Below are 14,647 nucleotides of genomic sequence, written 5' to 3'. Positions count from 1 at the left end.
CCACACCACCCATTCTAAATGTTGTCCAAACCTTGATTTAAATAGGCCCGTGAAACAGGTGGGAGAAAGCATCATCCAAGCAACACAAACTCTGCTTCATAAAAGTTCGTACTGAATACGAGAGATGCCAAGTGTTAGGGAAATGCTGTATATATAATTGGACTTCCATTGGAAGCACTGAGCCCTCCCATGTCAGGTATTACCTGGGCTAGATGCAGAGAGAAATTCCCCTTATTTAATCTCCCAATAACACACCTCAAGCCCAAGCCTTAGCAGAGTGCCTCTACTCCCTAGTAAGTTTCCCATTTCCCATGGCCATCCATCCATTGGTTTTTAGCTAGGATTGCTAATTTAATGCTAAATGGAGGACATCCTTCATGTAGTGGGCCAGAACCGAAAATATATGATGCAAGACTCTTGTACCTAGCAACACACAGATATCCAGCAGTTCCTTCTGGATATAAAATCCAGCGCCCGAGAGTAGACCCAGACCCAGACTAGATTCTTTCGTTAACGGAATGGGTCTGACTGTTTTCGCTTCTTACAAATCCAGTGAATTTGTGGAATCAAGGACTTCAACTTGTCCTTTCTGTCACCCATCCTCAGACACCTCCCTTCATCTCAGCCCACTCACCCCATTTGTACACCTGTGAACATGCACCAATAACACCCTCGAACCGGTCAGCGGCAACACCAATTCCACCCGATGCTCTACTATATGTGAAAGCAGGACCTCTTATTCATTTAGCTTTTCGAGACTTGCACCTCGGCCTGCTCCACGCTGAGCGACACAAGCTCTTCACCCGTTTCCAACCGCTTTCGTAACAAATTGACCTTCACTCTGGAGGTTCCTCACAAAGTCCGGCAGCATAGCGGGAGGTAAGAGTCTGAAGCACCATGAGGGGAGACGAGGAATAAGTTGAAGGGTTGCACAGCAGACCAGATGTTGGATTTTTATACACAAAGAAGCACAGAGAACAGGTCTTCAAAAAACTGCATAGAGATTATTTTGTTTTAAAAAAGAGGTGAAGTCCACAGCTGACGGAATGTTCAGTTTAAAGCATCTCATCCCAAGGTCTGTTCACATTTTGAAAGAAAACTCCTTCATCTCTTTGCTGGAGTTCACTCGTCCAGCTGTTCTTCACCTCCGAGCTTGGCTGTTGAAGTTGGTTGTTAGTTGCTTGACTGTTCCTGTGGTCCCTTGCCTCGGAACCAATGGGAGATCCATGTCTTACCCGGTGTCGTGTTTAGGTTTTGGCTTTAGGCTCGCCTTCGAGTCTCTTCAGATTTTGGCTGGGTGCGAAATGCTCATCATTCAAATTACTAAGGCAAACCTTTTTGTCCCATCCACCACCACCCCCCCCCCACCCTCCCCCACCCCCAACCCTTCTCCCTCTGGGCTTTAATTTTGTTTTGGAGTGAGGTTGGGGGTGTAAAGAGGTGGGGTGATAAACGAAAATAAATTGATGGTCGGTGATGTGCAATAGGTTCCCACTCAGCTACTAAAGACATCACACGAAGCAAATCACCAACACAGAGTTCAGGCACTAGGCCGGACAAGGCCAAGGAGCTGAAGTGCATTGGGTTTTTTTAAAAAAAAATACACAATTGGCCTCTCTTTGATGGAAGCAATGGGTTTCCTGTGACAATATATAAAACTTGGTGCACTAAAAAAAAAATACCCTGCCATCAAGGTGTTCGATTCAGTAATAATGCTTTCACGTTACAGGTTTACATTACCATGCCTTCAGGTGAACAGGTTTTAGTGACCCACTGCCCCCCGCAGTACCCAATGAAATGATATGCTTTTATGGGCAATATCTTCAGCCAATCCGAATTCTTCTGCTGCCTGTAAATTGATGCCTTTGTTTGGGGTGTGGGGGGAGCAATACTTGTTTACAATGATACAGGGAAACAGGCATGGGATTGACATGTGTAAGCAAGACGCTTTGTGTATAATTAGCTTCAGTGATGGTTTAGGAGGTCTAAAATCTCCCTGTCATCCGAATATTGCCTCCCCCGTACCCACCCCCACCAACCCTCCCAGATCTCTGCGCTCCGCCCATTATGGCCCCTTCCACGTCTCCAATTTTCACCACTCTGCCATTGGCTTCAGTTACCCAAAGCTCTGGAATTCTCTCCCTAAACCTCCCCAAAACTCTTCCCTCCGGTAATGGCATGACCCTTTCACCCAAGCCTTTGGTCTCCTGTCCTAATAGCTCCTTATGTGGCTCGGTGTCAAATTTTGTTGCCTTCCCAGGCTTTACTAGGTTGAGGGCGCTATATAAATGCAAGCTGGTCTAACCCAACAAGATAGATAGGTAAAGTTCTCAATTAGATTCTTAGCTTGGGTTGGGTTGGCAGCTCATCCAAGGTGGCATGTGGGGTGCTCCAACTGGCCTCAGTGCCCCTGGTGAGGGGAGAGTATCAGCAAACACCATCCCCCACCCTGATCAGGGTTAGCTGTGCTGGCTCCTGCAGTGCAATTGCCTGCCCATATTTGCTCTGTAGGCTCACCTGTTAGAGCGAGGCAAAGAACTGTTGAGGTTTAGAGGCAGCCGCTACCAAGGAATCTCGGCCATGGTGTACATCGCTGACACTATGCTGGCAATGTTCCATCCTTTGGTTTCAACAGTGGAGGGAGGGGGGGTGGGGGCAGGCAAAAGAGAGGGGGGGCAGAGAGAGAGAGAGAGAGAGAGAGAGGGAGAGAGTGTGTGAGAGCAAGAGAGCAAACGCCGACATGGAAAATTACCCATCGGTTTCATACAGATGTGGATGGTTGTTCTCCACTGAATTACTATTGCCGAGGGGTGAAGGATCTCTTATCTGAAACTGAAGAACCGTGGGAAAGATTTTCTCCAGTTACAGTGCAAACCAAGATTGGCCAGATTCTCTCTTCAGTTTTTCTAGCGAAATAATTATTCATATCCTTTTCTATTTAGGAGCCAGAGTTGCTTACACCTGTTTCCATAGCTTGTTGTTCCTGGAATGGGTTACTACCTATCACCAGAGGCACCACACCGCATGGCCGACTAGGGATCTCTCCCAAGCCATTGGTGTGTGCTGGAAGGATTTGCAGGCTGATATTCAACTTGTTTGGCTGTGTTATGAACACACCTTCCTTGGCCATCAAGCCCTGGAGTGGGATTTGAACCCAGAGCTTCTGGCTTGGAGGCTGGGAAGTTACCCACTGCACCACAAGATCGCCCCCTTATTCATATTACAGGTAATTAACAATTTATCAATTTTTTTCATTTGAGAGGTATAAAATATAAAAGTAAGGATATAATGTTGGAATTGTATAAAGCACTGGTGAGGCCACAACTGGAGTATTGTGTGCAGTTCTGGTCACCACATTACAGGAAGGATGCTCTGGAGAGAGTGCAGAGGAGGTTTACAAGAATGTTGCCAGGGTTAGAAAAGTGTAGCTACGAGGAGAGATTGGATAGGTTGGGGTTATTTTCCTTAGAACAAAGAAGGCTGAGAGGTGACTTGATTGAGGTGTACAAAATTATGAGGGGAATAGATATAGAGTGGACAGGATAAAATTGTTTCCCTTGGTGGAGAATTCTAGAACCAGGGTACATAGGTTCAAGATAAGTGGTAGAAGGTGTAGGGGGGACATGAGGAAGAACTTTTTTACGCAGAGGGTAGTGGGTGTCTGAAATTCGCTGCCCAGGTTGGTGGTAGAGGCAGAAACTCTAAACTCTTTTAAAAAGTACCAGGATCTGTACCTTAAGTGCTGTAAGCTGCAGGGCTATGGGCCGCGTGCAGGAAGGTGGGATTAGAAAGGGCACCTGGGTGTCCTCAGGCTGGCATGGACAAGATGGGCTGAATGGCCTCCTTCTGTGCTGTAACTTTTCTATGGTTCATGGGATGTGAGCATTGCTGGTGGGGGCCAGCATTTATCCCTGCCCTTGTTCAGGGGGCATTTAAGAGTCAACCGCATGTGGCCAGACCGGGTAAGGACAGCAGATTTCCTCCCCTAAAGGGCATTAGTGAACTAGATGGGTTTTTACGACAATCGGCAATGGTCATCATCAGACGTTTAATTCCAGATTTTTACTGAATTCAAATTCATCTGCCGTGGTGGGATTCGAACCCAGGTCCCCAGAGCATTACCCTGGGTCTCGGGATTACCAGTCCAGTGTCAATACCACTAACTCCCCCATGTATCAAAAAATCAATACCCTCGTAAATCTCCTCTGCACCCTCTCTAATGCAGTCAGCTTTCCTGTAATGCAGTGACCAGAACTATACAGGGTACCCTAGCTGCGGCTTGACTAGTGTTTCATACAGTAATATCTAAACCTCCCTACTCCTATATTCCTGTGCATCCTGATCTTCAGATCAAACTAACGGTTGGTGAAACAAGAAATAAATATATTACTTCGTAAAAAAAAGTTAAGATTCACGTGAAATAAACCCTTTTCAATTAATAATTTCACTGAGGGAGGGGAGGGAGGGATGAACGGGATTGGGAGAATTCTTTGTTTTTAAAATGAAGTGGGTTTTTGGAGAGTGGAACGCTTTACCATAGCAACTGGAGCAAGGATCATTTATATATATAGATATTTTCACCGTACGAATCAAAGGAAGATGCTGGGCTGGGGGACGAAGTGAGGCGGTGGGATTAGCATTGGAGCATAGGGCCAGCATAGGCAAAAAGAGGCTGAATAGCCTCCTTCCTCATTTTAAAGCAGTATGTTTCCAAACAAAAGAAAAAGAAAATGCAGAAAAAAAGTTCTAACTCTGTGAAAAAAATTTCCCCTACACTCAAAACTAGTTCCGAGAAATAGGAAATAATTTTTTTTTATTTTTGTGAATGAAAGTGTACTCCAAGTGCAGGCCGCTTTGTTTTTGCCTCATCTATGTTGGTTGGAAGTGTTCTGAAGAGTCATACAGACTCAAAACATTAACTGTGCTCCTCTCCGCAGATGCTGTCAGACCTGCTGAGTTTTCCCAGCTATTTTTGCTTTGGATTTCCAGCATCCGCAGTTTTTTTGCTTTTATCTTTATGTTTGGTGGAAGTTCTCGTCTACATTGCTCAATGCGGAGTGTCTTACTCAAGCTTAGGAAACTGCAGGAAAATTGTGATTGGCTGGAGGTTTGTATTAATATCTCCCCTTCCCCCCCACCAACTTCTCACCGCACAGTTTGTTGCAGCCTCCACAACATTAATTATTATTTTTTTTTTTAAAAAACGTCTCAAATTTCTCTGCAGTAGAAACACACAGTAGTTTTCCATCTGCATGACTTCAATATGATTGTTACACGATTTAAATAAATTATGTTCATACTTTCAATTTATCCTCAAAAAGGTGAGAGGAGATTGGCAAGGTCAGCTACGTGTATTACCCAGCAATCGTTGCTTCGGAGAATAGCCGAGGCCCTATTTTGTTGGGGTGTCAATCATGTGGTATGAAATTTCGGTCAGGGGTCTGCCATGACATGGGAGGGAGGCTCCCGCTCCCGAACAAAGGTGCTAGTGAATTAGTCGGCTTTTCCAACAGTCCGATGGCTTTTCTAGTGTTGGTCTGGCGTTTACCGGACAGATACAATTCAATTCCCCAACCTTACAGAGATGCCAGTGCAGCAGCAAGCCCACTACAGGAGTATCAATGCTTGTACTTAAAACTGAGCGAAAAGAAACCTAATGTTTAAAAAAAATAAATAAAAGTTCACCGACGTGCTTAAAAACAGAACACAGAATAAAAGGAAATTTTACCCCACGACAAACCCGTAGTGCTGGATATGGGAGCACCCTTTTGTGAAGGCTGACCACGCCAGGAGAGAAAAAAAATATATAGACCAGTATCTGGAGAATGTGCCAGATATAAAAGGAAAACGAAGTCCCTTGAACCTAATTGTAATACTTTGTGCCTAAAAACATATTAGAAGCAAACCCCATCTCAACCCCTCAACTACCATTAAAGATTTCAACACAAGACGTTAAAGCTTTGCACCAATGTTACTTAGGGAACAACATGGGAAGTCCAACTAGGTGATTATCAAGAATCCAAATTGTCAGTTTTGACATTTTTAATTTTAGAGAAGTAAAGGTCTTAACTGCCAGGTTAAGTGGCTACAAAATATATTGAAAATGCTTCAGAAGTGACCTCCAATTGCTCCTCAATGATTCTAGTGTAGGGGCCTGGCCTGTAAAGATTCACAGGAAACCACAGGCCCCATGGCCAAAATCCCTAGCTATAAAAGGTTGGATATAGCTGCCAAACAGCATCGGCGGTGTCACAAGAGACCACAGCCTTAGTCTTTGCCAAGTTATTTACAGAGAAATGGAAAGTGAGCCCACATAGGCTTCCAAAACTTGCACCAGGCTGCCCTGTTAGTACAAGTGCAGCAGGAATGAACCTGTGGGAGAGTGGATCTAAGCATCTAAGCGCAGGATGGTATCCTGTCCTGTCCCTCCAAGATGCTAATCTCTGAGGCCGACAGTACCATAGGACCCTGATGTCCATATTTAAATGATCTCCCACCTAAAACAAGCCAGTGTTGGGTTTGCCCATCGACAGTAAATTATATCAGTCTAGCCTTGGGCAGCCACATTGAAGCAGAGGGACCCCAAAGCCTCCTCCTATCCGCTCCAGCCCCAAGCTCCAGGATCAGGAGGCCTTACAGGACTCCTGTGTGAACCTGCTGCTCAAAACAGAAGTCAATTTCCCACTGGGCCGTTATAAATCATCCGTTTATACCACATGCATGACTTTAGTGAAAGGGGGATTTTGAGCAGAGGCAGAGACAGACTGTGCAGTTTATTGTTGATTATATGGAGCAATGGGATTGAACTAGGACAGTTCCAAAAGGTGGGGTGGGGTGGGGGTGTCACATAGTGCAGGCGCTGAGGGCGCAGGGCAAGGGGACAAGAGCCCCAACCCTCTCGAGCTAAAAAAAAAAAATTAGATGATTCAGGAAACATTGGTGACTAATGGGGCACCCAGGAATGGAATCATGCTATGCAGTGCCCTAGCACCTCCCAACCCACACGGCTGGGACATATCACTGGATAAAGTGCGGTAACCTAGACGACGCTCCACTGAATGACACTCATGTCCTTCCCGCCAATGGAGATCAGACGGGTGCTGTCATGGAGAAAGGCAACGTTGGTCACGTGACTGCTGTGGCCACTGTACTTGTGACTTGGCGCCTGTAATACAAAAGGAAATAGTGACAGAACATGGGACGCCTGTTATTACAGTGCTTGCACTGGGACGCCTGTTATTACAGTGCTTGCATTTATATATCCACGTCTCGGACTGTTACATTCATTAGCTCACTACTCCAGGAAAATCTGGATCTCTGGGCCCTAACAACCCATCGATGCTGGGGAGGGGAAAGGGGGGCAACTTGAACATTCCAAAACAGATCGATAATACAATTGCTTAACAAAAAAAAACCCGAGATATGAAGGCAAGGCAGTTAAAATGAAATTAAGATATAGATCAACCATGATCTAACTGAATGGTGGAACAAGCTCGATGGGCTGAAGGGTCTACTCACGTCCCCTTTCAGGATGTCTCAGTCTCCTCTTAAGCACCTTGATCAGAACGGAAGAGCCCCCTCCTCTGTGTGGTGCAATGATATCATTGCACTCACCATAGATGGGGCCCTCCCTTAACATCTCAGTCAAAGACACCTCTGGCAAAGACGACAGAAAGAGACCTGCATCTTTTTTTTTAAAACCACATAGTCTCAGGATGTTACAGCCAATGAGGTACTGCCTGAAGTGTAGTTACTGTTGCAATGTAGGAAATGTGGCAGCCAATTTGTACACAGCAAGCTCCCACAAACATGATAACAATTCATCTATTTCACCAATGGAGGAGTGTGGACCTGCTGCGCCATTCAATATGATCATGGCTGATCTTCTACCTCAGCTCCACATTCCCACCCATTCCCCATATCCCTTGATTCCCCCAAGAGACCAAAAATCTGTCTATCCCCAGCCTTAAACGTATTCACCGTCGGAGCACCCACAACCCTCTGGGAGATAGAGAATTCCAAAGATTCACAACCCTTTGAGTGAAGAACTTACCCCTCATCTCAGCGCTAAACAATCGGCCCCAAATCCCGAGACAAACAACATCACTAAAATGCGGCTGAGGGATAAATATTGGCCAGGCCGCCGGGGAGAACTCCCTTGTTCCTTGAAATGGTGCAGCGGGATCTTTAACACCCACCCAAGAGCAGTCAGGGGTCCTGAGTTTAACATCACCACCAACAATGCAGCACTCAAATGCTGTACTGGAGCATCGGCCCAGATGGTGTGCACAAGTGCAGCATCTCCTCACTATGACTGCACTGGTGTGGTCAGTTTAGTTTGTGAACAGAAAGGAAGAAACAACAACAATGTATACTTATACAGCGCTTTTTAAACATAAAGAAGTCCCAAGGTGCTTCACAGAAGGGTTATAAAACTCACTTTGACAGCGAATCACAAAAGGAGATTTAGGGCAGATAACCAAAAGCTTAGCCAAAGAGAGGTGTTTTAGTGAGATCACTGGAATGATGGCACCAAGTTAACTTCAAGTACCCAGGTTAATGGGCAGTTAGGTTACTGGACTTTTTTTGCCCATGCTCCCTGCTAAAGCTATCGTTTTCTTGTTAAGAGAACTGCCCGGATGAACCCACCTTGATGTCAGTGACATACCCCACCTGAGGCACCGCCCCAATAGAGCTGGTCCAAAGGGCAGACATGGAGGGAATTTGATAACTCTTTGCAACCTCAGAGCCACTTCATCTATTGCCAGAAAAAGTGTAAAAAGTCACCTGAGCCATCGAAATGAAGGCAACTAACATTGAACGCAGTTGAAGGGGAGTAGGGAGGGGCTGTACAATCATTCTGGATGGATACACCAGTTTCCACACCACCTGCCACAACGACCCCACCCCCCCACACTCATTTCTTGAAGTTTTTCTTAGACGTACTTGATGATTACTCTCACCATTTAGCAGTCAAATACATTGACCTACCTACACCCCTTAAATTGCTCAAGTTTACTGCGAAATTTTCTTGGCAAAAATTGATTTCTCTCAGGCCATCACTCCCATTTAATTTTTGTTCCAGAGAAAGAACCTAAATCAGAATTCGGTGCAACATTTTTTTTTTATATATATATGTGACGAAAAGCGTTTGTTTTATTCCAGACACTGCACAAGTTATTGATGTGCCTGCCAGAAATGACAACACTGAACATTAAACAGTCAATGTAAAAATATTTCCAACGGCTACAGTCAAATTAAGTGGGAAAAAAGTCAACGAGGATAAAATTTGATTATATGTTTTTCTGCTGGAATTCAGTTCTGAGCTTAACAATTAGGAGAATTGGTCTGTTCTTTCATGGGATGTGGGCATTGCTGGTAAGGCTAGTTGGCCACCGATGTCACCCATCCCTAACTGCCCTTGTTAGTGGCTAACGAGGCTATTTCAGAGGGGCAGTTCAGGAGCAACCCCATTGCTGGGGGTCTGGAGTCACACGTAGGCCAGACCAGGTAAGGATGGCAGATTTCCTTCCCTAAAAAGGACATTGGTGAACCAGATGGGTTTTTATGACTATCAATGGTGGTTGTCATGGTTATCATTCCTGAGACCAATTAAATCTGGAATTGAAAGCTAATTAAAATGTATTAAGTAAGTTATTCTAAATTTGACCAGCTGCCATGTGGGATTTGAACCCATGTTCCCAAAACATTAGCCTGGGCCTCTAGTTGACCAGCCCCAGTGACATGACCACTAGGTCACCATCTCCCCTTCAATGCAATCAGAGCCTTTGATCAACTTCCAAACCCGTGACCTCTACCACCTAGAGGGACAAGGGCAGAAGACACACGGGAACACCACCACCCTGCAACTTCCTCTTCAAGCCACACACCACCCTGACTTGGAAATATAATCGACCGTTCCTTCACTGTCGCTGGGTCAAAATCCTGGGACTCCCCCCCCCCGCCCCCCACCACCCACCCCCTAACAGCACGGAGGGTGTACCTACGCCACAGGGACTGCAGCGGCTCAGGAAGGCAATTAGGGGATGGCAGTGCCGGTGTTGCCAGCGACACCCACATCCTGTGAACGAATAAGAAAAATGGATTTCAGATCAGAGAGGACTTTATCAAGAGTGAATACGACACTAAAAGTAATTTGAGGATCTCAGAATGAGTTTCTCTCTCTCTCTCTCTCTCTGACGGAAGCCTTTCAAAATAAAGATAAACTGGCTAATAATTGGGAGAGAAAAAAATCCTATTAACCACCAAATATTTATCTTAATAAGCTACTTGCAGGTGGGTAGATGCTCCAACCCTATCTAGCCTTCCTGAAAACGGCTCGGGGTGGGGGGGGTGAAGGCAAAATGAATTGCCCACCCACCCCAGTTCCTGCCCTGTAAATCAGAGTAAAAACCCTGCCCCCGAGTTATTGGCAAATCAAGAATGCAACAAGGAACTGATTAAATCCACAAATAAAATCAGAACAAAAAAAATTTCCCCACCCTTCATAGAAACCAGTCAAACACTTTGCGTGAACTCACACATGCTACATATATTAGATCAAATACTAGGAACTGTTCAAAAACCACAACGTGGCCTGAGACGCCAGTTGAACGTCATTGTCACTTAGAACACGACCCTGAACACACCAGCACAGACCCGTTCGCAGCTCAGTCAGCAACATCTAAAAAGTAATTGCATCCAAAATCAGCCAACACATTGCTGCTGCCCAATTCCATTTCAGCCATTCACTAACCCACTGTCATTCATTCTAAGAATTAACACACATGGGTTTCAGCCGAAACTCAGATGGCTGAGGAAGCTCTCTGAAGTGCTGCTCGTACCCCAGTTGAAGGCTCTGCTAAATTAAGACTTTTAACCAAACCAGTTAGTCACTATTGGAATAAGTCTACGGGGTGTGTCCTGTGCATCCCCCATTTCATTCACCCCACCACTGGTGGCCGTGCCTTCAGCTGCTTGCACCAAAAGCTCCTGGAATTTCCTCCCCAAATCTCTCCACCTCTCTCTCCTCCTTTAAGCAGCACCTTAAAACATACCTCTTTGACCGAGCATTTGATCACCGCTCTTCATCTCACCTTGTGGCTGGATTTTACGCTCTCCCGACATCGAGTCGGAAGGCGGGGGCCTCTTAAAATGCAGCGCATGGTCTTCCCGCCAACCCCTCCTGCCCCATCTTACCGGGGGGCAAGCAGAGGCATCGGGCGGCTGACTTGCCCTTGGACCTATTGAGGCTCTCAAGTGGCCAATTGGTGGGAAAGGGGAGGCCCACACCAATCAGGTAGCCCCGGCTCGTTTCTACTGCATGGGCTGGTGTCGGGCAAAGTGGGGGACACCTCCTTTAAGGTCCCTTGTGCCCAAGGGTGGCGACACTCCCTTCCCAAGGTCAATCCTCCACCCCCAGCTTTAACCCTTACCCTGGCCTCTGAACCCAGGCCTCTGCACCACCAACTTACCCCCGCCTAGGGCCTGGTGATACCCCAGCCTTACCTCAAATCCAGCCTCTGTAACCCACCCCCCCCCCCCCACCCTCCCAACCTAGTTTGGGGGCTGGTTGTAGTCCCAGCAGTGACCACCGCTTGAACCTGGCGTTGCTGGGACTACGGAGCTGTCAGCCAATCTGATTGACCGTTGCTCTCCAAGCCAGAACTTCCTCCCCAGATTTTGGAGGGGGTGGGGGATGGTGGTCAGGGGGTCAGGGGGCATAAGTCTCGACCTGAGCCAATTAAAGCCTCACCAAGCAGAGCAGCAATCTCCAAGACAAAGCTCTCTGATTTTACCTCCAGGGTTGGCACATCAGCACATATTTAAAAAATAAGGATTTTATTTTGTCATTTTCTTTGAACAGTTTTGCTTTCCCCATTTTCAATATTTTTATATCTGGTGAAAAAGTTTGTCTGGCTGACAGTCCAGCATCATCCAGTTGGATTATGAGTCTTTTTGCTTTCCGATTGGCGTAGGAAGGCCGTACGTCACAAGGATGGACATGTTGGCCGACTAATGGCTGGAGCGTGGGAGCGAGTCATGTGATGGAACCTCCAGGAATACATTTAATCACAGTTGGCAACCCTAACGGCTCTATCATGGGCAAGCTTCCAACCTTTTAGCTGGAGTTTGGTGGGGGGGGAAGGAGGGGGGGTATGGGGCGTGGTGGTGGTGGGGACAGGGAGCACAGTGCCCTATAAAATCCAGCCCCATTTGGCTCAGTGTCCAATTCTGTCAGAACATTCCCGAGTTGCACCTGGGGCCATTTTATCACATTCAAAGTGCTGGATACATACAAGTTCACACACACACACGCACACAAGCACACACAAGTGTACAAAAACAAAAAAAAAATGCCCATCTACTCTGGCACCTCTCACCAAAGGTTGCTTTTAAATCAAATCAAGTGATATCCGCCAGACGTCGTTAGGAATCTCATGACTCAGTATTCCAAAATAGTTTTGTCATCTTTAAGACATATTTGCTTCATTGTCTCAGTTATCTATAACTAGCCAGTTATCTATAACTAGCCAGTTATCTATAACTAGCCAGTTTCAACTTCCTTGGCAAAATGCAGAACATTGCACTATGCCATCAGCTTAAAAGATTTCAAATGCCAGGCAACAGAATACAGAAGAAGTTTGTCTACTGGGGCTAATTTTCACACGTGGTTGACGTGACCGGTACACCAGTTCATGGGGCCTAAAGTAGCTGCGAAAAGCAAAAATAAATAAATGAATAAAATAGTTGCAGCTCCCCTTCTGCACAAGACATGCACTTCCAGGAATATGGAGACAGGAGCAGGAAGCTGCTGCCTGAAACATAGGGGAATCGCTGTTCAACTGTCGGTGTGGGTAGGGGTGTGCGCAGTTTCCTGATGCTCAGTCTGTCTATCATCACAATGAGGCGGCAGCTGTGGTGCAGTGTGTAGCACTGTCCCCCTCAAATCAGCCCACTGTGGGTTCAAGTCTCCCCCCACCTTCAAAAGGCTAAGATCGAGGCTGACTTGCAGTGCAGTACCAATGGGGTGCTACACTGTCAGAAGCGCTTACGGAGGAGACATTAACCCTAGGCCTAGCCTGACCCCTGAAGTGGAGGTTAAAAGATCCCATGGCACTACTTGGAAGATGAGTTCTCCCTGGTGCCCTGGCCAATACTTATCACTCAACCAACATTGCTAAAACAGATCATTTCATTGTTGCCTGTGGGAGCTTGCTGTGCCCAAATTGGATGCTGCAGTTCCTACATTGCAAGAGTACACTTCAGAAGTACTTTATTGGCTGCTTGGTGCAGGGGTGAGGTCACGAAAGGCACTATATGAATGCAAATTCCTGTCTGTCTTTCTTACTCTCTACACAGATTCCTGTTAACCCATTCAAGAAATGGGTGTGGCAAGGGAATTAGACTTTTATAGCTACATTTGGAGGTTGACACTGAAGCCAAATGTTTTACAAGAGAGTGACCACCGATCCCCGGTTTTGAAAAACCATACACCTACCCGAGGGTTCGAGCATGGATATAAAAACAAATTCACTTTTCCAAAATCGTCTGCTGTGCAAACAAGTCTGTCATCAGATGACCTGCAAATGGCATTTATATCCGTTCCATCAGCTCCCTCTGGCCAAACACCTGGGAAAATAAAAACACAAGAGGAATTGGAGTGGGACGGTGGGTGACTCGCTGGGGTGATAATGTACGTATGAAGAGTTTCAGCAGCTCACTCGGTGCTGGGCACAACAAGGAGCAGAGTCAGACTACAATTGTCCCCATCCCTAAGTGGTGCTCTGCATTACCTTGATGGAACTCCATCACTATCTTGGGGATACAGTGTTAATAGCGTGTTAATTATATTGTTAACATACACAGATGAAGGACATTGGTTACTAAAGTGCCTAGAGCGCTTATAAACAGAAACTGTTGGCCACGGGAGTAGTAAGTAGGAAGCAGACTTATGAAATGCCACATTCTATAAATATACATATTTTCAAGTATTAGTGGCTGGTTTCATTCTTCACCAACTGCCTTGGGATTGACTGGGGGCTGCACAGATACACTGGAATGATACAGACAGTTGAGTGGTTTATATTTCCTTGCCTTTGCAAAGCAGGTCTGAAAATGGACGGAGCTGAGCAGCTCCATGGAGACAGGACTCAGTGCTCTATGGGTTGTTCCCAGGGACACACACCGAGATCAACATCATCAACTGCTGCTGGAGGACCACCAACACGGTGAAAGACCCTCTTTTTGGTCTGCCCAAAACTTGCTGGTCTTCCAGTGCAAAAGGCTGTCGACAACTCAGTGTTGCAGACTGGCACGTTCCAAGGTCCAGGGCTACGTGCTGAGGGACGCACTAAAGCTTGGGGCAGCTGCTGCAAAGGCTAAATGGGGAAAGGTCGCTGTCTAAGGGGTCCCATCATAGTACACCGTACTACAACACACGGAAAGCCGGGTAAAACCCCTCAGGCTGTACATGCCAGAAAATGTTTGACATGTAAATGTACATTGTATATGTAACCTGTAATGGCAGGTGTTGTGAGGCTCCTCATGTATGTATTGACAGAAACTGATCTGTATTGTACTTTATGATAAATTTGAACCGTTACTTATGCAAATTTTATGAATAAAGTATGTATGTTTTTGGAAA

General features: G+C 46.1%; 1 protein-coding gene across 1 annotated transcript in view; it reads right to left on the bottom strand.

Moving 5' to 3' along the window:
- Positions 1 to 6,027: 6,027 nt before the first annotated feature.
- The window catches only part of LOC121272568 (echinoderm microtubule-associated protein-like 1), a 96,194-nt gene continuing 87,574 nt past the window's right edge, over positions 6,028 to 14,647 (bottom strand). Inside the window, exons 17-18 of the mRNA XM_041179218.1 lie at positions 13,502 to 13,632; positions 6,028 to 7,165 (exon numbers count right to left, since the gene is read on the bottom strand). Coding sequence (XP_041035152.1) covers positions 7,040 to 7,165; positions 13,502 to 13,632 — 257 coding nt within the window. The 3' untranslated portion in view covers positions 6,028 to 7,039. The remainder of the gene's footprint in view (positions 7,166 to 13,501; positions 13,633 to 14,647) is intronic.

The sequence above is a fragment of the Carcharodon carcharias genome, chromosome 34 (genome assembly GCF_017639515.1).
Source record: "Carcharodon carcharias isolate sCarCar2 chromosome 34, sCarCar2.pri, whole genome shotgun sequence".
Classification (NCBI taxonomy): Eukaryota; Metazoa; Chordata; class Chondrichthyes; order Lamniformes; family Lamnidae; genus Carcharodon; species Carcharodon carcharias.
Note: the sequence above shows the minus strand (reverse complement) of the source record. Positions and strands in the feature narration are given on the sequence as shown.